General features: G+C 39.6%; 1 protein-coding gene across 2 annotated transcripts in view; it reads right to left on the reverse strand.

The window, feature by feature from the left end:
• Nucleotides 1-27701, reverse strand: part of LOC127979202 (retinoic acid receptor beta-like) — a 210493-nt gene that overhangs the window by 52386 nt on the left and 130406 nt on the right. For both annotated transcript variants that reach the window (XM_052584490.1, XM_052584491.1), the window contains one exon: nucleotides 2368-2516. In XM_052584490.1, coding sequence (XP_052440450.1) covers nucleotides 2368-2516 — 149 coding nt within the window. The remainder of the gene's footprint in view (nucleotides 1-2367; nucleotides 2517-27701) is intronic.

The raw sequence follows: 27701 nt of genomic DNA on the forward strand, positions 1-27701 counted from the left end.
TAGTTTGAAAGTACGGCTCTAAAAAAATCCTCACAATTATCATATGGCCTTGTAGTCATAAAAGCAATGTTTAATAAACTGCAAAGGCTGTGATTTAATTGAATAAATCTGGAACCTGCAGTTTCAAAGTGAACGAGCGGTGCTCTCACACATACAATGTTGTCAGTATGTGCTCAATCCACACAAACTCCAGACGGTGTGTTTTGCTTTAAACCGCAGTATGGTTTGCCTATGACTTGCACTGTGAACACAACACACATCCAGGTAACAGAAAAGGAATAGACGCCAGCGATTCATCCTCAATTCAAAGTGATCTTAATCTCTCAAAGTTTTAGAAAACTTACGAGGGCCAGCAAGTTTAAAGCAAGAGAAAGACAGAGGACACATGTCAGAAAGATGCCAATGTCAAAAAGGATTACAGAGTCAAAGCAACCAGACCGCAGCAAGTCTGGCGCCTTTACTTGGCTTAGCTTGAGATGTGTCTTTTCTGTATGCATATGCATACACGTATGCTCAGCCATATGTTTCCTCACTATGTTACCAATTCAAATCAGATCTCCAACCCAATATCAAACAAAGCGTGCTCATGGCAAATGATGCAAATGAGCAGAAGAGAGCCACATGCATCAGCTGTGTCTTTGGGCTCACAATCTAAGCATTATGTGTGTGAATCACCAGGCACAGAATTAGAAATCACACACATTATCAGGCAAGAGTAGTTAATAGTAATTAAAATAGAATAGACACAATTTGCCTCAAACAGTTTACAGCAAGAACACTTATACACTGAAAAAAATAATTATTGAATTTACAATTTGTTTAAGGTAAGTGGTTGCATTCTTCTTATTTATTTTTTCAGCTACATTTAAATAAACATTTAGTTGACTTTCAACATTTTTTTATTAAAATGTAGCTAAAATAAATTGTTTGCAACCACTTACCTTAAAACATTTAGTAAATTCACTGAATAGTTTTTTTTAGTGAGCTGTCAAAATGACAAAAATTCACATCCCTGTTTTAAAAAAGACACTTGCAGTATATTGAAAAGACATGCTGCATATTGTGCAGTGTTTCATAAAACATAAGTACATGGTATATTTAACACTTATGTTATTTATTTATAATTTATAATTTATTCAAAACAGAAACCTTGGAGAGTGACATTATATCTTATTGTATTCACTGCAGACTTCCAATCTAGTGCATTATGTATTAGTGTGTCTGGGAAATTCACGTGTGGTTATACATTTCTGTGTTTTTGTGAGTTTATATCCAAAGCACACCAGTGTCCAAATGCAGCAAATTAAGTTTCCCATGTCAGACACACATTCATACATGGCACAATTACCTTTTTTTCTTTGACAGCAGTGAAGCATGGCTCTTCATATACACTTGCAATGTGTGTGTGGTTCTGACACTTTTTTTTCCCCATGTTGAAAACAGTTTATATATATATATATATATATATATATATATATATATAGAGAGAGAGAGAGAGAGAGAGAGAGAGAGAGAGAGAGAGAGAGAGAGAGAGAGAGAGAGAGACAGACAGACAGACAGACAGACGGATAGATTAAAATGTAAAAATGCTGTGTTTTCTATATGGATTTAAGGACAGGGTTACAGGATACAGTTAGTACAGTATAAGATCCTTTTGACTATTAAAAGACACCATAAAACATAAAAACCCAACATATGTGCGGGTGTGATTTTAGACCCCTGTGGCTATAGTTCACCCTTGACTCGCCTATTATTCCATGAAGTTCATCCTCAGAACAAGTTCCTTACAATGGTGCAGTGCCCAAAGGGACGTATACCGTATATGACACTAAAAGATCCTGTAATCCTTATTTTAATCCTTTGAAGCTATTAATGTCACACATTCAAAGGCAATATGGCCTAGATATGCTATTTATCTTCTCCTTCTTTCTTTTCACATGGCAGAGAACGAGTGTGAATATGGATGTAGTCTTATGAGTCTAATAAGGCTTACATTAATAATAATAAAAAGTAATTAAAAATTATTTTGATAAATCTATATCTACTGATAATCTGGTTGTCCTATTGAAGCATCCTGGGTAGCCAGTCCATCTCAAGGTCAAGTCACCTTTATTTATGTAGATGTCATCTTAAAAAAGGGGGTGTGAATCTTCACTGGTTTAACCATTCAATTCAAATAGGATTATTTAGCTTAGGTTGAAATTCTACAGCACTCACTGAAAATAATTCAACACAAATGTGTTTGAACCTTATTTTGTTTAGAAGGCAGACTTGGGGCCGGGGGACTAGAATGTACAGGGGAGAAAACCTGAATATTTATTGAATGGCTTCCATTTGGTGGGATGAAGGGATGAATAGCATGTTTACCTTGCAGCCTTCACAGGCACTGACACCATAGTGGTACCCAGAGGACTTGTCCTGGCAGACGAAGCAGGGTTTGTAGACACGAGGAGGGGGTAGAGGTGATGGAGGACTGGGGACCAATTCCTCTGAACTGGTGCTCTGAGTCTCAATGGCTGTAGGGGCAGAAAGAGACGAGAAACAAAACTGATGATGATTGAGAGGAAAACTCCAGTTTGAGAAAAACAACTGACTTCAGATGAACTTAAGACTTGTGAGCAGTTGTCTTGAGACTTGATTTAGCTGTGAAAATCATTGAATACATACAATGAAAACAGCAGGAATTCAAACAAGAAAAGAGCTCAACCTCTATGTAACCAATACCTGTTTGTCTTTTGGGTGTACAGTATAGCAAGTATGTAAATGCTAAATTTACTGTAGGCATGCAGTTGACTAGGATCTGAAAGAAAGCCTGGAGACCTGGTTTAAAGACCTCCAAAGACTTTAGTCTAATATACAGCCAAGTAAAAGTAGTCCAAGTAAAAACCCAATGAGCAACATCAACCTAACTGCTTTCTAAGGCAGCATGCTAACTTAAATAATTATGCTTAAACTTCTAAAGTGACTGACTTGGAATAGTCTTAACAGACACTCAAACTTGCCTTTAACATACATAATACATTAAATGCAGCCTTTAAATTTGGCCAAAATGAAGCATTTAAGAATGACACAAATTCACTTCCAAAAGACAGATAGCATAACTGTTATTTTAAACTGTCTGCATAATAGTGTAAAAATCATGCATTTGGATGTTGTCTTTCTGTTTTTCGCCTGGTCTTGTCTACATTTCATCAGATAATCACAAAATTAGATCATTCTGGCTTAATTTAATTGAGTTGGCTTACTGAATGTGCACTAGTAATGCATGTCAAGTTTTATAAGTTTATTAATAATATTAATATAAAAGGCCACTTAAGAGTACATTTTCAAGACTGTCTCTCTGAATACACTTAGGCATTTACCAAGTGACATTACCTGAACTGCCTGATTATAATTTTAATTTTGGTGTTATATGTTGACATTGCATTTAAAGAAGTTTTAAATGTAATTAAATTGCAACTTAATCATTACATTAATGTGTTATAACAAAAATACATAGTTAAACATGCATTTTTCAAAATAAATTACATTTTAGTACATTTTAGTTTAACATAAATGTCTGCCGAATGCTTGATAATACAATAAATTAAATACATATATTTAAATGTTTATTTTAATTCACACCAATTTATTTGTTATTGTTTGCAGCACATGCAAAAAAATATTCAGACTTATTTGTGTTGTTTAGATTGTATTTTGCAACCTTGTATTTTGACTCACCTAAGATAAAAGTTAAATTAAATTGTAAATAAAAATAAATAAGTGAAAATAAAAATAAAAACACAAAAAATCAGCTAAATTGCATTTAATATGATTTTTTTAAGTATTATATTTTAATTCAATTTTCATTTAAATGCCTGAAAACATTACATTAAATTTGCACTGAAATATATGCCTTAGTATTTCTGTAATAAAATAGTAGTTAAGGTATGCTAAAGTGTACTTCTTTCACAAGGGTAGATGCATAAGCTTAGTTAACCACACACCAGCAGTCCATGTAATCAGTATCAATGGATCAGCCGGCAGCGTCAGTAGTCATGTACAGTGCTTCACTACATGCAGATCTGCTGATCAGATTACAGCACTTCACCACAGTTAAACCAGTTAACTCTGTTATCTCATACACTTGCTTCTAGTTCTATCCATCAGAAACTATATTTTCTCCTACATGTTTCTAACCCAAATTGGCCCAATTCAAGATAATTCCCTCAACAAATAAATTCCTTAGGACAGACATCTGTGATGTATCTTGATATTTTTCAGCCTTCTGACAATATCTGGTACAAAACTTAATATTCATGTATTTTCTCAGAAATGGGGATTCAATAGCCTCAGCTAAATTTCAAAAGACACAGTGAAGAGTCTTGCACCGTTAACACAATACCTGTATTATATATATATATTTTAATTATTATTATCATAGCTCAAAATATAATCACATTTGCAAAATTAAGCTTAGCAAAAAATAAAGGGTCAAAATAGATTTTGAGTGTGCTATAGAAACAATATATGCTAAGTATTGATACTAAAACATTTTAATAAACATATAGAAATGAAACAATATAGGAATATAGGAAAAGTAGCCCCCCCCCCACCATCACAATAATTCAAAAGCAACAAAATAATTGCAAATACAATGTAAGTTTTAAATATATTGTCCAGCTGTAGCTGACAGCTATGTTTCTGAATTATTAAAGTTGGTTTATAAGACAAGAAATACTGAATTGAACCTGTCGTAACTTGATGGAGTCATAGCTCATGGTTGATAGCCACAAAACAAGCACCAGTCTTTTAAACAGTGATCTGTCTCTATTATACAGAGCAACAAGTCTTGTTCAAATAGATTTTTTAACACACTTCTGAGCACATCAGTTTAGTAAACAACATTACTGAGGACAAATGACTGTCTTATTTGAGAGATTATTGGGATAAGAGACTACGTTTATTGTCAGTTGTTGGGATTGATTCCTGAAGCAAAGAATGCCATGTTGTGCAGTTGTGTTTGTGTGTGCAGAAAAACAAGGGTATACTGTTAAAGCTGAACTAGCCTCAGGCTTAAGATGGTTAATTTTCTGAAAGACCTTGACCAGGTAACTGTTTGCATTTAATTGAGCAATTTAGGGGTATGAAGCTCTTTTATTTTAAAATGCATTTAATACACAGAGCCATAGGCTTGTTGCGATAGTCGGTGAAAACGATAACGAGGCAACTTGTAAACTTTGCCTGATGAAAGGGGCAAGCATCCGGAGGTAACACTTCAAATTTACATGCACATCTTCAAGCACACCACAAAAATGAAGCGGCCAAGTTGGGTCCAGTGGCAAAAAAGTCGACCACAAAAGCCTGACACACAAACACAGCCTTCGATAAGTGGTGCATTTGCGTGAAGTTTTTGATGTTCATTCGTTTCATATTCAATGTTTTTTTTTTTTTTTTTGCTGAAAAAGGCTGGCACTTTATTTAACGAATAGTGAATTTTTTATATATAATTTTTAGTTTGATACCATTTGATACAGTGGTTCGTTTTGTTAATAAAAGCACTTTAAAGGTGTTCCATAAGTGCTTTTGTTTAGTTTTTGCATGGTGTGTTGTTATTATTCATTTTGCAATTGTGACGATGTGTGTTATAAGAAACACAAGGAGAGGGTAAGATCCAATCTCAGGTAGTCTTTAATAACAAAAAGGGTAATCCAAAACAAAACAGTACTAGGAGACAAACAAAACAAAACAGAAGAGGGAACCAGATGAAACGGGAACTCGGAGGAACGAGAAGGTAAGGGGAAGTCTCGGGAGACGAGAACATTAGTAACACAAGGTAAGGACTCCATATAGACAACAAAGAAGGACAGCTATATATAGGGAGACTAATGACAAAGGATTGGCAGCACCTGTGCGATTTAATTGGAGTGCAATTACTGTGAAGACAGGACCAGACTAGAGGAATTAAAGTGCCTATGGTGAAGTGCCTAAGGAGAAGTGAGCTCTCTAGGGAACACCCAGGAAAACAGAGACTGACAGCGTGACATTACCCCCTCCCCTACGGAGCAGCTGCCAGATGCTCCACCTGAAACCCAGGAAAACCCCACAGAAAAAGAGGTAGGAGGGAGGTCGAGCAGCGGCGGACTATGGGGGGGGGGGGGGGGGGATGGCGGAGGGTCAGAAAACAGAGACAGGAGAACCAGATAGAATGGACAGACAGAGACAAACAACCAGGTGGAATGGAGAGACAAAGACAGGATAACCAGGTAAAATGGAAAAACAAAGACGGAACAACCAGGTGAAATGGAAAGGCAGAGGCAGGAGAGGTGGAACACAAAACAAGGAGTCCAGGAGGGTGGTGGACCGGCGGAGGATAAAGGGGAGGGACGGAGGGCCAGGTCCAAAGAATGAGATACACAGAAAAACAAAAGAAAACAAAAACAAAAAAACATGGGTCCATGGAGGACATTAAGTGATGCCCACCCGGGCGGAACCGAGGACCACCACACCCATGTGGTCAAGGCAGAAGCCCCCCCAGGGCGGAGCGGAAGACCACCACATCATCGCGGTCAAGGCCAGAGTCCCCCAGGGCGGAGCGGAAGACCACCACGTCCTCGCGGTTGAGGCCGGAGTCCCCCAGGGCGGAGCGGAAGACCACCACGTCTTTGTGGTCGGCCCAATGGGAGGACAAAGATCACCGGTGACTTTACTCAGTCCTCGAAGATCACCGGTGACTAGCCTTGTCTCTGGAAAGTCCATGGTACCTAGTCCTGACTCTGGAAGGTCATCAGTGACTAGCCCTGAATCTGGAGGGTTCATGGGAACCTGACTCGACTCTGGAGAGTTCACGGGAACCTGACTCGACTCAGGAAGGTCAACAGGAACTAGCCCTGACTCTGGAAGGTCGAAGGTGACTAACCTTGACTCTGGAAGGTCGACGGTGACTAACCCTGACTCTGGAAGGTCCATGAACACCTGACTCGACTCCAAAGGGTCAACCGGAAACTGACTCAACTCTGGAAAGTCAACGGGCACCTGACTTGACTCGGGAAGGTCAATAGGGATCTGGCTTGATTCAGGAGGAACAACTGGAACAAGACTCGACTCAGGAAGGTCAACAGGAACTAGCCCTGACTCTGGAGGGTCAATGGTAACTAACCATGACTCTGGAAGGTCGATGGTGACTAACCCTCACTCTGGAGGGTCCATGAACACCTGACTCGACTCTGGAGGGTCATCCGGAAACTGACTCAACTCGGGAAAGTCAACGGGCACCTGACTTGACTCGGGAAGATCAATAGGAATCTGACTTGATTCTGGATGAACAACTGGAACATAACTCGACTCTGGATGGTCAGCAGGAACTAGCCCTGACTCTAGAGGCTCGACGGTAACTAACCTTGACTCTGGAAGGTCGACGGTGACTAACCCTGACTCTGGAGGGTCCATGAACACCTGACTCGACTCTGGAGGGTCAACCGGAAACTGACTCAACTCGGGAAAGTCAACGGGCACCTGACTTGACTCGGGAAGATCAATAGGAATCTGACTTGATTCTGGATGAACAACTTGTCAGCACCTGTGCGATTTAATTGGAGTGCAATTACCGTGAAGACAGGACCAGACTAGAGGAATTAAAGTGCCTATGGTGAAGTGCCTAAGGAGAAGTGAGCTCACTAGGGAACACCCAGGAAAACAGAGACTGACAGCGTGACATCAATAAAGATATGTGTAATACAAGCAAGTGTCTTTTTGTTTTGTGTATTTTTATTAAGAATAAAATAAATTAACCCATGATTAATTCAAACAAATGCTACTGAATTGCCGCTAATTAAAGTGGAAGTAAATTGAGACGTGTGCACGTCTGCACGACCGCGTTTTTGGCCACCCGAAATCCCTTACACGCAACCCCGGTGACACCGGGATTACCGTTTTTTTACACGTCGATTAACCGGTGGAAAAAATCCATTACCGCAACATCCCTACAGAGCCGTACATCAAGTTCTGCAATAACGCGTTCATAATTGCAAATGAGTCACATTTGATTATGAACACGATATTGCGTAGTTTGTCAATGTAAGTGTTTTTATTAATGCCATTAATGTTTTTGTTTATTCAGCGTATATGTCGTGTGGAAAGAGGACCAGAGAGAGCAATTCGCGGAGCAAATACTGTCTTTAATGAACAAAACACAGGAGCTTGAGAATTCTTGTAAAAAAAAACAGAAAGAGTCCCAAAGGGAAAAAACTGGAACCAAAAACTCGTCCTTGTACAAAGAAGAAAACAAAAGCCACCGGCCGCCCAGGCGGATTCAGTACGGTGGACAGCTCCGCAACCACACAGTAGAAAGAGATCGGCAGGTCAGGAGACGAGCAGCGGCAAAACTTCAAGGCTCACACTCACAGCAACCCCAAACAGACAGGACTAGGACTGAGACAAATGACAGGGGATAAGACATACAAGGTTAGCAATTCTTAGAGGAATAATCTAGCGAGGCAGGTAGGGAGGAGAGGGAAAGAAGTAGGAGTGCTAATCAAAGGAGAAGAGGAAACAGGTGCGGGAAGTAGCGCAATGAGGAGCACCTGAAGGAGATTGACAACAGAGGAAAGGTGAGTGCAAACTAGGAGAGGAGGAGAAAAAGAGTCAGAGAGAAAAGGGGGGGGGGGGAAGGGAAAGGGAACCAGGATCATGACAGTGCCCCCGCCTCAACGAGCGCCTCCTGGCGCTCCCGAGGGGGAAGCCTGGCAGGAGCGGAGGAAATCATCAATAAGCGAATGGTCCAGAACGTCCCGGGAGGGGATTCAACTTCTCTCCTCGGGACCATAACCCTCCCAGTCCACTAGGTACTGTTGACCCCGACCCCGGCGGCGGACGAACAATAATTTAAGAACCCTGTAGACAGGGGATCCCTCAATCTGAATGGGGCGGGTGGAAGACCGGGGTGGGGCGCGGATAACCGGCTTAATGCAAGACACATGAAAAACATTGGAATTGGGAGGGAGTTGGAGGCGGACCGCAACAGGACTGATAATTTTAGAAATTCGAAACGGCCCAACAAAACGGGGGGCCAACTTGCGTGAGATCGACTGGAAGGGCAGGTTAAGAGTAGGCAGCCAAACCCTCTGACCGCAAATATATCTAGGGCTCTTGACTCGGCGGCGATTAGCGATACGTAGGGTCCGGTCTCGAGAACAGCAAAGAGCGGATCTGACCCTCCTCAAGGTACGCTTACAGCGCTGAACGAACGCCTGAGCCGACGGGACGTTGGACTCCAAGTCCTTGCACGAGAACAAGGGTGGCTGATAACCGAGACTCTTGAATTATGAATTATGAGCATATTCAGCCCAGGGGAGCTGTTCAGACCATGATGCCGGGTGGCGAAATGCAAGACTACGTAACATGCGGCTGATGGTTTGATTGGCTCGTTCGGCCTGACCATTAGTCTGCGGATGGAAACCGGACGAGAGACTAGCGGATGCACCGATTAAATGGCAGAATTCCTTCCAAAACTGCGACGCGAATTGTGGACCTCTATCAGAGACAACATCAGAAGGAAGACCATTTAGCTTAAAAACATTTTCAACGACAATCTGGGCAGTCTCCTTGGCGGAGGGGAGTTTGGGTAGTGGAATAAAATGCGCTGCTTTAGAGAAGCGGTCGATCACAGTGAGGATAACGGTATTACCAGCCGACGCGGGAAGACCTGAAATGAAATCAAGAGCGATATGGGACCAAGGGCGTGAGGGAATGGAGAGGGGTCTAAGAAGGCCGGCCGGAGGGGAGTTCCCAGACTTAGTCTGTGCGCACACCGCGCAGGCGGCTACAAAACTACGAGTGTCTCGTTCGCGGGAGGGCCACCAGAATCGTTGGCCTATGGAAGCCAGGGTGCCCCTAACGCCGGGATGGGCAGCTAATTTGGATGAGTGAGCCCACTGGAGGACTGCCGGACGGACGGCCGAAAAGAAGATTGGAGGGGCATCGACGGGGAGTGGCGGAGTGAGAAAGAGCCTGTTTGACTTGTCTTTCGATTCCATAGATGGCCGCACCAATCATGCGCCCCTTAGGGATAATGGGAACGTGTGACTCGGAGCCCTCTGAGGAATCAAAGAGGCGGGACAGAGCATCAGGCTTGACGTTTTTCGAGTCGGGTCAGTAGGAAATAGAAAAGTTGAAACGGGTGAAAAACAACGCCCAACGAGCCTGACGGGCACTCATCCTCCTCGCGGAACGAATATATTCGAGATTCCTGTGATCCGTCCATACTATGAAAGGAACACAAGAACCCTCTTGCCACTGACGCCATTCACCTAGCGCAAGGCGGATAGCGAGTAGTTCACGATTACCCATGTCGTAATTACGCTCAGAGGGAGATAATCGGTGAGAGAAATAAGCGCAGGGGTGGATCTGACCATCGGAGGCAGACCGCTGGGAGAGTATAGCTCCAACGCCTACTTCGGACGCGTCAACCTCGACTATGAACTGTTTGGAGGGGTTGGGGGTCATAAGGATGGGAGCGGACGTGAAAAGGGTCTTTAGGCAGTCAAAAGCGCGCTGGGCGGACTCGGTCAATTCAAAACGGGACTTGATAGAAGTAAGGGCGGATAGGGGCGCTGCGACCTGACTGTAGTTGCAAATAAAGCGCTGGTAAAAATTAGCGAACCCCAAGAAATGCTGCAAGGCGACGCGAGAATCAGGAACTGGCCAATCAATAACTGCCTTAACCTTAGCGGGGTCCATGCTAATGCCCTCCCCTGAAATGACCGATCCCAAAAAGGTGACCGAGCACGCGTGAAAGCAGCATTTCTCTGCCTTGACGAACAGCCTATTCTCGAGAAGCCTTTGAAGAACGCGGCAAAAATGCTGGACATGCACTGGAGGGAGGGCGAGAAGATAAGAATGTCATCAAGATAAACTAAAACAAAAATATTTAGCATGTCTCTAAGAACATCATTTACCAACACCTGAAAGACAGCGGGGGCGTTTACAGGGCCGAACGGGAGAACGCGATACTCAAAGTGGCCAGTGAAGATGGATCGTGAAGGTGGTGCAGGAGTTAGGAGGAGAGACTAGAGTGGTTGCGCTCGCCAGAAGCCTTCCCCTCACTGACGAGCTCTGTCTTTTAACGGACACACGGCGACAAAATGCACTGGTGAAGCACAATACATGCAGAGGCGATTGATAACTCTTCGCTCTCGCTCTGCAGCGGATATGCGGATGCCGCCTAGTTGCATGGCCTCAGGTTCGGAGGAGGGAAGTGGAAGGGGATCGGCGGGCGGAGGAGCCAGTAGAGAAGACTCCAGACCTCGAGCGTGGCGGCGCTGGTCAAAATGCTTCTCGATGCGTAAGGCCAAATCGATCAGTGCATCCAGGTGAGTAGGGACCTCCCTGGACAATATCTCATCCCTTACACCACCCTTGAGCCCCTCCAGAAAGCGAGCGAGCAGCGCCGGCTCATTCCAGCCACAGGAGGTTGCCAGAGTGCGGAACTCGATAGAAAAGTCTATAACAGAGCGCTTACCCTGGCACAGAGAAGACAAGAGGCGGGAGGCCTCCTCCCCGTAGACAGACCGGTCGAAGACATGGATCATTTCCTCCCTGAAGAGGGAAAAGCGCTCGATACACACGGCCTTTGCCTCCCAGACTGCCGTTCCCCACTGGCGAGCTCGTCCGGAGAGAAGAGACATAACGTAGGCAATCCTCGCCCAGAATAGGTTGACGGCTGGAGGGAAAACACAACCTCGCATTGTGTTAAAAATGAACGTCACTGGGTGGGCTCACCGGAATAGCACGACGGGTTGTTAATTCGAGGCTCCATGGGGTGAACGGATCCGGACTGGGCTGGCGGACTGAGACAACACTGGTGGAGCTGTTTGGCGAGATCCGTCACCTGTGCAGCCAGCGTCTCCACGGCCTGTCTCGCGGCCGATAACTCCTCCTCGTGCTTGCCCAGCATAACTCCCTGGATCTCGACGGCCGTCTGGATCGGATGCTCTCTTGCTGGGTCCATAGCTGGCCAGATTATTCTGTCGTGTGGAAAGAGGACCAGAGAGAGCAATTCGCAGAGCAAATACTGTCTCTAATGTACGAAACAGGAGCTTGAGAATTCTTGTAAAAAAAAACAGAAAGAGTCCCAAAGGGAAAAAACTGGAACCAAAAACTTGTCCTTGTACAAAGGAGAAAACAAAATTCACCGGCCGCCCAGGCGGATTCAGTACGGTGGACAGCTCCGCAACCACACAGTAGAGAGAGATCGGCAGATCAGGAGACGAGCAGCGGCAAAACTTCAAGGCACACACTCACAGCAACCCCAAACAGACAGGACTAGGACTGAGACAAATGACAGGGGATAAGACATACAAGGTTAGCGATGCTTAGAGGAATAATCTGGCAGGTAGGGAGGAGATGGAAAGAAGTAGGAGTGCTAATCAAAGGAGAAGAGGAAACATGTGCGGGAAGCCAAGCGCAAAGAGTAGCGCAATGAGGAGCAGCTGAAGGAGATTAACAACAGAGGAAAGGTGAGTGCAAAGTAGAAGAGGAGGAGAAAAAGAGTCAGAAAGAAAAGGGGAGGGGGAAAAGGGAAAGGGAACCAGGATCATGACAGTATATCATTAGTTAAATAAACGAATGTAACAAGGCAAAGATAAATGCAATCTTGGAAGTTAAAATGTAAGAGAAATGTCACTTTGGATTTTCTGAGGACAATGTGATATGTTTGTTCATGTTCTTGTTTATTATGAAATTTTAATTTATTGTTGTAGGCCTAATTAATTTATAGCATTCACAAGATGACCCGTTGAATTCATTTTGGGAGCGATGACTGGTTGAGTGTAATTTTAGTCCAGTGCCTGTATAGAAGATTACACTGACCAAGTTCAGAACCTGTCATATGTGTATCGACTTACTATGTTGTGTATTATCAACAGTTTCACTATGAAAAAAATAACTTTTATATATAAATGTGTCATGGATTTACTGCATTTTGGGAAAAAGATTATAAAAATGTATAATAAATCTTTGAAAATCTAAGTTATTATAACCTAAAGATGCTATGTGTAAGTATGAAACAGAAAACAGTGGTTTTCTTCTTGCCACTTTCTTGGTAAAGAAAACACATTTTTACTCAAATTAATCAAAATGGATTTACTGTGTTTTGGAACCAAACTCTTCATATATATATGCTGCCAATACAATAGATTACAAAATTTAATGTAATTAATCACACCCCTTTTCTGTGATTAATCACGATAAATTTCACACTTTATGAAATTAAGCCTAGACCAGTTATCTTGTTTCAAATGGTTATTTTGTCATTATTTGCTATATCCAACAAAGTAAAGCAAAGGTTGATTCTCTAAAATCAAGATCAATTTAGATGTCTTTTCAAAAAAGGACTCCAAAACTCCAAAAATACACAAATGAACCAAATGATGAGCCCATATAAGCACATATGAAAAAAAGAAAAAAATGCTAAAAAAAAGTCAGAATTGTATAGTATAGTGCAACAGCAAAGAGCTTTTTTTTAAATATATTTTAGAGAAGTCAAGTTGCGATACAGAACAGGACAACATGGAGATGCCAAAAAAAAAAAACCTAAACCAATTGCCTGCTTACTGCATATATCTATTACAGTACATGGATCCATTCGGAATAACTAAATACAGCAAAATACACAACAAATCAAAACAATATTGTGAATGTGTGTGGAAACAACACAAATGTATGGAAATATCTGTGCCTGTGCATAAATACAATGTGTTATCAGCAGTATTATAATGGACTCACGCTTAATGTACGACTCCTGTACGCCACCGCAGTCGTCTTTACCTTGATTGCAGTCTTCGTGAAAGCTTTACTAGCGAGACAGATTATGCAATTGAGAAACCATAGTTTGCATCTCATCTGGCCATACAGCGGTGGGATGTTTTGACAATCCATTCAGTCTGTACTTTACACAGCACGATGTGTGAGGGCTCGTGTTCTTCAGAGACAAACACAGAATATGACAGAGCTCATGTTTAAAAGTCAAACACACTGAAATAAATAATACACTTAAAACACAACATGAGTTTTCTCTGCAATCTCTGATGTAATCAGCCTGGTTTCCTTTATATTATCGCTGTTTTATATTTGTGTTCGTTTGATGGAGAACCTCACCTGGTCTCTCAACACCAGCTCCATAGCAAAGAAAGCTCAGCAGCATCTTTACTTTTTTTACCCAGACTAAAGAAAGCACATCTCCCACCCCCCATCCTCACCACAGGGACTGTAGAGTGCATTCTAAGCACCTGCATCACTACATGGTTTGGGAATTGCACCATCACAGATCTCAAGGCCCTGCAGCGGATTGTGAGGACAGCTGAAAAGATCATTGGAGTCTCTGTCTCCTCTGTCACAGAGGTTTACACCAACCGCTGCATTCGGTAAGCCATCACGAATACTAGAGAACCCATACACCAGCTCTTCACCCTTCTGCCATCCGGAAGAAGGTACAGAAGCTTTCACAGTCAGATTGCGGGACATTTCCTTCCTGACCTGACAACTACACTCAAACGTGTACTCACCTACTATAAATACCTGAATCACAAACACCTGAAACACAACTGCATAATTTGCACATACACACATTTGCATAAATCTATCTCAATATTGTGCCTTGTCTATTAATATTGTGACCTGTTCTGTGTTTTTGTGTGTGTGTGTGTGTGTGTGTGTGTGTGTGTGTGTGTGTGTGTGTGTGTATATATATATATATATATATATATATATATATATATATATATATATATATATATATATATATATATACATATAGTAATGTCCCAGGCATGCACACACACACACACTTTATGTAGTCTGCACTTTGTTTTATGTTCAACTTTTACTTTATTCTTCTTTCCAGTTTTAGTATTATGTTAGAATATTTAAGATAATTTAATTATGTATAGTCTTTTGCACAATTCATTGTGAGTTTTGTAGTTAATGTTGTCTTGTGTAGCACCATGGTCCTGGAGAAATGCTGTTTCGTTTCCCTGTGTACAAGCTGTATACAGCTGAAATGATAATAAAGCCTCTCTGACTCTGTTTTGAATAGATTTTTAAAACACATTTGCTTACTGGATCATTGGACTGAAAATTTTCCCAGAGTTTAGCAGCTTAAAATGATCTCATCTCAAGCAGGAAAGAAAAATTGGGTTAAAGGGTTAGAATAGAAATTGTGCTTCATCAATTTTCCGTTAATTGCATTAAATATTTGAACGCGTTGAGGATTTTTTAATTAATCACATGCGTTAAAACGTTAACATTGACATATTATATGATTGTGTACTGTGTATATGTATTATGTATATATAAATACAAACACATGCATATATTTGAAACATACTGTTTATTTAATGTAAAATATAATCATATAAATATTTAAATGTATATACATGTAAATATTTTCTAAATATATACGTATAAATATATATGTGTGCATTTATACATGATGAATAAACACAGGACACATAACATATAGTTTGTAAAAATGTAATATATTTTGGATGTGATTAATCACGATTAATCATTGAATTATATTATGTTTATGTTGTATGTTTCCCCACTTAATGACCAATAGTTGTATTGAAGTCAGATAGCATCTAACTGTTCTTTATTTCTACTGTATTTTTTATCTGCTGTATTTTTTAGCTATTTTAAGTATTCAACAAACATAAAAGGCTAAAAGCATAAAACAAAATAAAAATAGTTCATATGACTTCAATTTAAAGGTAATTAGTTGTACATTGACAAAGGTTAGGTAGAATTTCACAAAATTTCCATAAATTTCTATCCAAAGTATGTCATAAGTTGTTAAATCTAGGTTGTCATTAATTAAAAGGGTTAGTTCACCCAAAAATGAAAATTATGTCATTAATGACTCTCATGTCATTCCAAACCCATAAGACCTCCGTTTATCTTTGGAAAACAGTTTAAGATATTTTAGATTTAGTCCAAGAGCCTTGGTTGAAGCATCAAAAATACATTTTGGGCCAAAAATAACAAAAACTATGACTTTATTTAGCATTGTTGTGAGCGCGTTCACAACACTGCAGTGTAGTGATGTCCGGTTCACGAACTAATCATTCGATTTAACCGGATCTTCTTGAACCAGTTCACCAAATCGAACTGAATCGTTTTAAAAGGTTCGCATCTCTAACACGCATTAATCCACAAATGACTTAAGCTGTTAACTTTTTTAATGTGGCTGACACTCCCTCTGAGTTCAAACAAACCAATATCCCGGAGTAATTCATTTACTCAAACAGTACACTGACTGAACTGCTGTGAAGAGAGAACTGAAGATGGACACAGAGCCGAGCCAGATAACGAACAAAAGATTAACTCGTTCTTGATTCAAGAACCGGTTGCATCGGTTGCATGCTTGCTGTAGCAGAAACCCTCCACCTTCCCCAGCTCCACCTGTATAGATCTTCTACGGGATGATTTTATGTGTAGTATATATTGGGGTTATTTCATATATGTCATATGTGCAGCAGCAGTATTTCTTACACACTTACAGCAGCATGTCTGAGGATGTATTGGCAGTAGCAAGTCTCAGTACTTGCTCTGCTGAAGCAGCAGCACAGCAGATATTTTCTGGCAAGACCAAACACATTCAATTCCTGAAATTAAAATGTACACTATTTGCTTTGCTAGCACACATTGCTAGTCTTAAGGTGAACAATTAACCCATGCAGGTTAATCAATAAAAAAAAAAAGTTTATTTTGGTAATCTTTATTCAAAACCTGAACATTTACTTCTGCTCTGGAATGGCATCCAATCTCTTTGATGGTTTTGGACTTTTGATACAAGAAATCCATTATTCTCCATTATAACATCAAACTCAATAAATAATAATAATAATGTTTATTTTTATTGATTTTTTTTTACCAGAAATGGACCAGACAGCAATCAGAACTCCAGCAGTCTGGATGAACCAGAAGTCCAGTTAAACAAGATAGATACATCCGGCTACAGTCTCTATTTAAGCACACATTGATTGTGTACAGCTGAAGTCTGTCTCTAAGTGCTTGATCTGGTCGTTTGGGCTGACCAATGACTCTTATGTATCTCATATCTCACCCGTGCACCTCCCCAGTGACACTCCTGTGAGGAAAGACTGATTAAATTAATGAGGGCAGCTTGACATTTGTTTTCATTTGAGTCAAGACTATTCAGCTTGTGGTAGAAAACAATGGTTTCCATCTGGAGAAGAAAGGACAGGACATGACATGTGGCGTCCCATACATGGAATTTGTGTTCTGCATTCAACCCATCCAAGTGCACACATACAGCAGTGAACAAACACACACCCAGAGCAGTGGGCAGCCAATGCTGCAGCACACAGGGAGCAGCTGGGGGCTTGATGCCTTGATCAAGGGTCTCACCTCAGTTGTAGTATGGAGGGTGGAAAGATCACTGGATAGTCACTCCCCCATGACAATTCCTACCAGACCTGAGACTTGAATCCAATATTTTCAGGTTTACAAGTCAAACTCTTTATCCATTAGGCCATTACTGTCCTAAATCACAGTTGCACTGGTGAGTCACTGGTAGTATCCAAGTCAGTGCTTGCAATATTTGCTAATCTGCTTTAATCTATGAAAACAACAGTGCCTGTAAAGGAAATGTTCGGTTGATTTAGTTTTTTCATGGCCACGTCATATTAACTAGTGGGAAAATGATATTATATGTTGTGGCCACAAGATCATTTTGTCAAGGTAACGACATCCTTATGTCGTGGCATTGAGATGCTATGTTGAGGAAAGGACATCCATTTCTCGTGGCTATGACTTGTTATGTTAAGGGAAAGACACATTTTTCTTGTGTCCACTAGTTGAATGCATTACCAAACCTGCGTGACCACAGAATCAGGGTATCTTCCGTCCATTTCAAATCCGTTTCAAATTAAAAAACAGAAAACGAAAAACTCAAGAGGATTCAAGTGAGAGAACATGAATTAAATAACGAGAAATGGAAAAATGGCTCGTTTATTCATTATTCCATCTAGGTTAACAAACGGAAAATGAGTTTTTGACTTGATTTCTCATTTTGTCATTTTGGGTTTAAAAAACGGCTTATGGCTTCAATATTTCATTCGCACTTGTGGGCGGAGCTGAAACGCTCCTTTCATCTGATTGGTCGGATCGCTCCGCCTTCAACTCGATCTTACATTCTTTCAGAATAAGAGTCTTATAAGAGTAGTGTCTGAAACCACCGCTCACTGTTAATTAACATAATATTTGAGTCAGATGTTGCTGAGCACATAATTCGTGCTGCTGTGACTTGCAAGTCACGCCTTTAAATTATTTCTAGGTTATAGTATTGTATGAATATTGTCCCACTGTAAATACAGTGCAAATAGTTTTGTCTCCTTGGATAAAAGTGAAGAGGAAATAAAAATCAATAATAGACTGAACAGTTCCATGATAATATGTCTGTAACATTTACCACTCTCATCTTTTAAGTCAAAAGGCACTAGGTAGGTGTGTGTGACATTAATAATTAATTGGGGAAATTACTATAGTTAAATTTATGAAAGTAATATGGAATTTATTAGTAATATTCGTTTTATTACATACTAAATTGAATGGTTTTTCTTTTAGTCTTCTTTGCTGGCCTTGAGAAAGCCAACATATATTTGAACATTATTATCATTTATTATGAGAGTAATTGACAACGACTAAAATTTTAATGTTTCACCAAATTTCCTTCTCAAAAAAATCCTAGTGACTTTCATTATATGAGCAATGAAGGTCTTACACTTAAGGTCCACTAGAGGGGGAGACAGGCTTTCTATTTACGTAAAATGGCAAATAAATACATTAATTTCATGTGTACTACCATGAATATGTCATATCTGTGTACAAGAATAAACTTCACACTTCAAGCTGTACTTTAAAACTTCCCATTCTGGCTTTTTCAACCTACCTCCAAATGTATTTTAATATATTTTTTATTCACACTGGTTTATTCATTTAATGTTTGTCCATCTAGAACTTTTATTTTTCATGAGCTGTACATTTTAAGATGTACTCAGTGTTGATAAATCACATGCACTGAATGTAAATGCTAATGTCAGGACTCTCAGTCCTCCTCTTGGATGGCCAGTGTCCTGCAAAGTTTAGCTACCCCAAATAAACACACCTAAGCTAAGCAAGGTCTTCAGGATCAGTAGCAATGTCCAAGCAAGTGTGTTGGAACTGAACTCTGCAGAACATGGTTCTCCCGGTTCAGGACTGGGTTTTAAATCTATAAATGAATTTGTACAGTTGGGTGTCTGCATGCAGAGGTGTACTTCAGTAAGTACAATGTAAACTGTAATCTATAAAGGCAAATCTTCAGATAAGCATTAAGGCCACTGCCTTGAGGTCTCCATCCATTGGTCAAAACAGACCTCGAACCCCACCACACTCCTGCTAGCTGTCAACATTAATTGCGGCTGGTGCCAAATAAAAATTATTATGTATCCCTTGTGCATTGTTCAAATTCACTACCCTTTCGTTATGTTCGGGATGAAAACATTCACTCAATTAAACTGCTATAAGCATTAGATACATTTTTTTCCCCTAATTTATTGTTGGTGGATGTTTTTTTTTCACTGACTTCCATTATAATTACATTTTTGATTGCAAAGCCATGAAACATAATCATGCATTCTTGATTGTTTGTGGTTTTCCCTGTTGGCAAGAGGTAAAATTGTTATTTTTTACAGTTGATCACTAGGTGGGACCATCAACCCTTTAGATAGGCCTGTGCAAAAAAAAGCTTAGTTTCTGACTTGTATATAGAGTTATGTGGAGTATAACAGCAAATTATATTGTGTGTATGTGTGTAGGAGAGAGAGAGAGAGAGAGAGAGAGACTTTTGCGCACTTACCTTGATGTATTTGAGAAAATCTAAATGTACCTCAGCTCTCAGAACTACATGGAGTAAACAAAAGTGTATTTATGCACCTGCTGCCTTTTAATGGTGGTGATAAGTATAGACTAAACAAAAACAGTACATGGATTTAAACACTTGCATGCCATCCTTCTGGTCATTTGATGGTGAGAAGAGCAGCAAGCAATACGAGAAAGGGCTTGACTTGAACCAGAGTTTTAGAAATGATTATGCAGCTTGACCCCTCCAGCGAGTTGCTGCTTATTTGAAGTTGGTATTGCATTTTGGTCCATAATCAATTATGTTCAAAGTAGTTTTTTGTTAAGATTTAAAGGTTTTAAACTGGCTTCACCATCAAGAAAAGACAAGCATTTCACACATAGGCCCTCCGTTCTTTTCACCATCAAAAGTCAGCAGGTGCATAAACACACTTCTTTTTTTTTATTGTTTAGTCCATGTAGTTCTGAGAGCATGAGGTGCATATTTGGATTTTTTCAGATACATCAAGGTAAGTAAACAAAGGTCTCTCTCACACTCTCTCTCTCTCTCTCTCTCTCTCTCTCTCTCTCTCTCTCAAACACACACACACACACACACACACTATAATTTGCTGTTAAACTCCATATAACTCTATATACATGCCAGAAACTAAGCCTTTTTTTGCACAGGCCTAAAGGGTTAATGGTCCCACCTAGTGATCAACTGTAAAAATAACAAATGTTACCTCTTCCCAACAGGGAAAACCACCAACAATCAAGAGTGCATGATTATATGGTGTCATGGCTTTGCAATCAAAAAATGTCGTAATAATGGAAGTCAATGGGACAAAAACTGCCACCAACATTAAATGAGGGAGAAAAAATTAAAATCTAATGCTGCACAAAACTAACAATACATCAAAGCTAATCTACAGTTACTAATCTTTGACATGCCCAAGACTGTCATAAAAGGTAAAAAAAAATATCCAGTCCACAATTACTTTTTATATTGAAAATATGTCATTTTGTGTGTGTTTTTTCTTCCCAAATTAGTGACATTTAAAGAGTTAAAATCTTGGATTTTTTTTAAACATTTGGTAGTTTGATCAGGACTGAGGTTATCTGAGACATTTTTACTGCATTTTAATTTAGTGGGTGTTTTCATCCCGAACATAACAAAAGGTTAGTGAATTTACCCACAATATACTGTTGAGTTTTTGAAAAATTTCAAGCATTTTCCCAAAATAAGTGTCAAAATAAGATTTGTCACCAATCATTCCATTAGCTGCAACACAGAGAAAATTGTGGCCAAAATAAGACTCAACTTTACCCCCTAGTGGACGAAAACGTCCCCAACAACGCATATGGGGTATTATGTAACAGCAAGTCATTTGTGCAAGTACATTTGACTTGCAGTTTTTCCAAAACTTAATCATTTTTATTTGGTACCAGCTGCAGTAGTTAATGTTGTTTTATATTATAGAGCTATCATTGAGCTAAGGTATACCCCCCTACCACACCATCTATCATTGAAGAACCTGTGTTACACAGATATGGCATATTCATGGTAGTACACATGAAATTAATGTATTTATCTGTCATTTAAACTTACATAAACAGAAATCCTGTCTCCCCCTCTAGTGGACCTTAAGTGTAAGACCTTCATCGCTCAGATAATGAAAGTCACTAGGATTTTTTGAGAAGGAAAAAGTCTGACCAGTTACAGCAACGAGTCAAACGAGTCTGAAGATCTGAGCTGAATTTGGTGAAATAATAAAATTTTAGTCATTGTCAATTACTCTCATAATAAATGATAATAATGTTCAAATATATGTTGGCTTTCTCAAGGCCAACAAAGAAGACTAAAAGAGAAACATCATTCAATTTTGTCTGTAATAAAACGAATAATTCTAATTTATTTAATAAATTTAACTATATTAATTTCCACAATTAATTATTAATGTCACACACACCTACCTAGTGCCATTAGACTTAAAAGATGAGAGTGGTAAATGTTACAGACATATTATCATGGAAATGTTCAGTCTATTATTGATTTTTATTTCCACTTCACTTTTATCCCAGGAGACAGAACTGTTTGCACTGTATTTACAGTGGGACAATATTCATACAGTACTATAACCTAGAAATAATTTAAAGGGGTGACTTGCAAGTCAAACAACGCGAATTATGTGTCTACATCTGGTTTCAGATATTGCTCTTGTAAGACTCTTATTCTGAAAGACTGAGGAGCCCGAGTTGAAGGCGGAGCGATCCGACCAATCAGATGAAAGGAGCGTTTCAGCTCCGCCCACAAGTGCGAATGAAATATTGAAGCCATAAGCCGTTTTTTAAACCCAAAACGACAAAATGAGAAATCAAGTCAAAAACTCATTTTCCGTTTGTTTACCTAGATGGAATAACGAATGAACGAGCCATCTTTCCATTTCTCGTTATTTAATTCATGTTCTCTCACTTGAATCCTCTTGAGTTTTTCGTTTTCTGTTTTTTAATTTGAAACGGATTTGGAATGGACGGAAGATACCCTGATTCCACAGCAACCTGGGATTAACAGAGATGGATTCATTAATATTTTACATGAATTAAGAAATGATTATATTATTTATTTTATTTTATTAATATATTAAATTATTATATTAACCATAGGCCTTGGCTACCAAACTGTATTATTCAGCATTCAAATGAAGTTTATCATGAAAACATAAAGTTGTCAGATATTTATTTACAAAATATATGGTAGGCTAGCAAATGCTAGACCACCTTGACCATTGATGTGTCATCTACTTAAAATGTGTAATAGCTATAATTAAACAAAACAAAATTTATTTAAGAGAGCAATTACACAAGACAGCTGTTAGTCCACAATCAAAATAGCAAAAGATAGACAATTTTTTTCACAAATCATCCCAAAGATAACAAAATGAATGCAGAGGTGCACATCCATCCATCTTAAGCCAGAGACACACTGCATGACTTTAGCAATCATATTGCATGTCACACTGCATAACATAGCTCTAATAAATTTGGCTATGACATGTGTGTACAATGATGACACCTATTGACTATGACGCACGTTACTATAGAAGAATAAAACATCAGCTTGTGTTAGTAGTAGTAGAGCATGATGAATCACACTTTAGCAGTTGTAGTTTTCATGTGTGATGAAAAAAGCGGTGAAGTGGCGAAAGAGAGTTTATAGTTTAAATAACCAGTTTTGTTTTTATCGCCATGTTGCATTAATTTCATGTCACAGTTTTATTGGTTGGTCAGTAACATGGATCACAGCAGCAAACAAACAGTACTAGGGCTGTAGCTATCAAATACTTTAGTAATCGAGTATCCGAGTACCAAAATTTCCATTGATTAATCGAGTAATTGGATTAATTAAAGTGCACTATTAATTATGCAAGAGAAAATAAGACTCCTGGGTCTCTTGATATTAACAACTAAGTTTCCTTTTTTAGAAATGTATTTTTTAAATGCAAAGAATGCAATGCATTCATCAAAAATAAACATTTAATTATTAGGGCCCGAGCACTGCAGTGCGAGGACCCTATTGGAATTTCTCCGTTTATTCTTCTACTTCTTTTTGTTCTTCTTCTTCTACTTCTTCTCCTCTGAAATGAATCACATTTTTGAGGGCCTAAACATGCTCCAAAACTCACGAAACTTTACACACGCATCAGGACTGGCGACAATTTACATCTGATATACAGTCAGGTCCATAAATATTGGGACAGCGACACAATTATAATCTTTTTGGCTCTATACACCACCACAATGGATTTGAAATGAAATGAACAAGATGTGCTTTAACTGCAGACTTGCAGCTTTAATTTGAGGGTATTTACATCCAAATCAGGTGAACAGTGTAGGAATTACAACAGTTTGTATATGTGCCTCCCACTTTTTAAGGGATCAAAAGTAATGGGACAATTGGCTGCTCAGCTGTTCCTTGGCCAGGTGTGTGTTATTCTTTCATTATCCCATTTACAGGGAGCAGATAAAAGGTCCAGAGTTAATTTCAAATGTGATATTTGCATTTGGAATCTGTTGCTGTCAACTCTCAATATGAGATCCAAAGAGCTGTCACTATCAGTGAAGCATGCCATCATTAGGCTGAAAAAACAAAACAAACCCATCAGAGAGATAGCAAAAACATTAGGTGTGGCCAAATCAACCGTTTGGAACATTATTAAAAAGAAAGAACGCACAGGTGAGCTCAGCAACTCCAAAAAGACCCGGAAGACCACGGAAAACAACTGTGGTGGATGACCGAAGAATTCTTTCCCTGGTGAAGAAACCCTTCACAACAGTTGGCCAGATCAAGAACACTCTCCAGGAGGTAGGTGTATGTGTGTCAAAGTCAACAATCAAGAGAAGACTTCACCATGTGAATACAGAGGGTTCACCACAAGATGTAAACCATTGGTGAGCCTCAAAAACAGGAAGGCCAGATTAGAGTTTGCCAAACAACATCTTAAAAAGGCTTCACAGTTCTGGAACAACATCCTGTGGACAGATGAGACAAAGATCAACTTGTACCAGAGTGATGGGAAGAGAAGAGTATGGAGAAGGAAAGGAACTGCTCATGATCCAAAGCATACCACCTCATCAGTGAAGCATGGTGGTGGTAGTGTCATGGCGTGGGCATGTATGGCTGCCAATGGAACTGGTTCTCTTGTATTTATTGATGATGTGTCTGCTGACAAAAGCAGCAGGATGAATTCTGAAGTGTTTCGGACAATATTATCTGCTCATATTCAGCCAAATGCTTCAGAAATCATTGGTCAGCGCTTCACAGTGCAGATGGACAATGACCCGAAGCATACTGCGAAAGCAACCAAAGAGTTTTTTAAGGAAAAGAAGTGGAACGTTATGCAATGGCCAAGTCAATCACCTGACCTGAATCCGATTGAGCATGCATTTCACTTGCTGAAGACAAAACTGAAGGGAAAATGCCCCAAGAACAAGCAGGAACTGAAGACAGTTGCAGTAGAGGCCTGGCAGAGCATCACCAGGGATGAAACCCAGCGTACGCTGATGTCTAATTGATCTCCAGACTTCAGGCTGTAATTGACTGCAAAGGATTTGCAACCAAGTATTAAAAAGTGAAAGTTTGATTTATGATTGTTAATCTGTCCCATTACTTTTGGTCCCTTAAAATGGGGGAGACACATATACAAACTGTTGTAATTACTACACCATTCACCTGATGTGGATGTAAATACCCTCAAATTAAAGCTGAAGGTCTGCCGTTAAAGCATATCTTGTTTGTTTCATTTCAAGTCCATTGTGGTGGTGTATAGAGCCAAAAAGATTAAAATTGTGTTGCTGTCCCAATATTTATGGACCTGACTGTAGGTTTCAGAAGTGGGTGTGGCAAAATGACTCGATAGCGCCACCTGTTATAAAACTCATTGTTTCCCTGTCTGTACTTGTACTGTGAACAATGACAATAAAGTTGACCGATGAATTAAGTTAATTTAAGTGCCATTCAGTTGCGGTTTTAAAACATTTTCTGAGATGCCCATTAAACATTAAAAACATAAAACATTAATTTAATTTATCTTTTAATTATTGAAAATTAAGCAAACTTTGTTAAACAAAAGGGAATTTACTATTAAAAATAAAACATGGAAGAAATGTTGTGTAATTAAACCTTAAAAAACGCGCGCTTCAGTGTGTGTGATAAATGAAGTCGCGCTTCTGCTCCATTCATTAACAGAGACTATTGACTTGAACATGCAGGATTCATATTTAAATAGACTGTTCCGGCTTAATATTTACAGATATTGGTCCATATCTTGATTTGATGTAAGTACAATGATTTATTTTTGATGAATTCGTGCCATTCTGCGTTAAACTGTAAATTCTGTTTTTATGATTGGATTCCGCAATTCCATCCTCGTTTACTGCACCGAGGAAATCATAGGGCCCTAGTTGTGGTATGCCAGCTCTATCTGGCAATGGACATACGCCACAACATTCTCTTTAGATTTGCCCGTGCCCTCAAATCAAGACACTGCTGACTCCTTGCAGTATGTGATTTCGGACGCAGTGCTTGTGTCTCCTTCCGCTCTTTCATGGGTGACGTAAACGCGTTGTGTCACATAAAAAAAATCTTTGCCAAAGAACCTGACGTGAGATTTAAAATAAATTAAAAGAAGCTTCGAGGCAGAGGAATTTGCCTCGATCATTTTTTTCTAATCAAGCTACTCGAGTTACTCGAGGAATCGTTTCAGCCCTAAACTGTACGATGATCATGCTGTATCGGATCTTTTGTCCCAAGACCATGACAGTGGCCATCTTTGAACCTCTCTCACTGTACGACACAGAACCTCCAATTAGGATCCACGATCACAGAAATCTCCATGATTGTTTCATGACTCGAACTAGGGACCTTCCTGCTGTGAGATTACTAGACATGTGCTGGTATTCAGTAATGCTATATATCACAATAATGAATATTCAAAATCCCAAGAATAATTATTTATCACAAATTATTCCGATTTTTTAACGCATTTTATGAATACTTTTCCCATCAACTGGTCACAATGCACAACACTGCTGTATGCTGCATCAAAGTGTAAACAGGCACAGATAAAAAAAACCCGCATGAAATATGAAATATTAAAACTCGATTCAAAATGGTGTACAATTATTTAATTATGTCATCCAGGCATCACAGACTCACTCTGGTTTCATACAAACACAGCTGCTGTCATTTTGCCATGACTTGTTTTGTATGCTGTAATGGATTATAAGATAACTAACAAACTGGTAAGGTTTTAAAACATTTTCGTCTTAATTATTTTATTGCCTCAATTATTTTTGTGGTTAAATGTTTGACTGCACCGTTTCCCTTAAATGTACGTCTAGTTTGAATTTGCTGCTTGCTCGCAACAGTTGTCTTCACGGAAGTTTTGCGTTCAAATATTTCAACTCAAATTAGTATTTTGCGTCTAATTATTTACTTATGTGGCAAGTAGCCATGTAATAAGAGGCATAATGTACATCCAGCCGATTGTTATCTCAGAAAAACCCCTTGAGGCAGTTGTAAGATCACCTGATCACCCTGTCGGGCTTTATTCTGAGATAACAACCGGCTGGATGTACATTATCCCTTACTTATGACAACACTTTTTTGCAAGTAAATTTCAATATCGTGACAACACTGTATACTGTGATAAAAGCATTAGCGATTAAACGCAATATGAAAATTTGATACCGGCATATCCCTAGAGACAACAATGAGCAACCATGGTGCCTCACGGCAGCACATTTATATCAAAATCATAATTGTAACACTGTAGGCAAAAAACGCCATTGTTCCATTATAACACTGGGTTATTACACCAGAGAGAAGAAGAAAGATGACATCTGCAGAATATAAATAATCATTCTTACATTTCACTCATTACTGTTTATTTGAAATGCAATGCAGAGACGAGAGATTCAGGCCACCTGCGGACACATGAGGCACATAAAGGCTTTTCCATTTACTCTTTCTGGTGGCAGGCTGCATTCACCACATGAGGTGCATAGGAACCTCTCTCCATTTTCTGGCCGATTAAATCTCATCGAAGTGGCCGGGCAACTTCCCGCATGCTAACATGCACAGAACAGCCAGTAGATGAGTAAAGGACAATGACAGACAGGCCAGAAAGAGGGCGGCAGAAACGGTGAGCTGTGCTGTTAGAGGAAGTCTCATGGCTTGTCTCACTGAACCCTTACCCTCTGGCTGAACCCACCACAGGGTCAAACAGGAAACTCTCACACCCATTCCAAACTACTCACTC

This window comes from Carassius gibelio, chromosome B19 (genome assembly GCF_023724105.1).
Source record: "Carassius gibelio isolate Cgi1373 ecotype wild population from Czech Republic chromosome B19, carGib1.2-hapl.c, whole genome shotgun sequence".
In the NCBI taxonomy this organism is placed as follows: Eukaryota; Metazoa; Chordata; class Actinopteri; order Cypriniformes; family Cyprinidae; genus Carassius; species Carassius gibelio.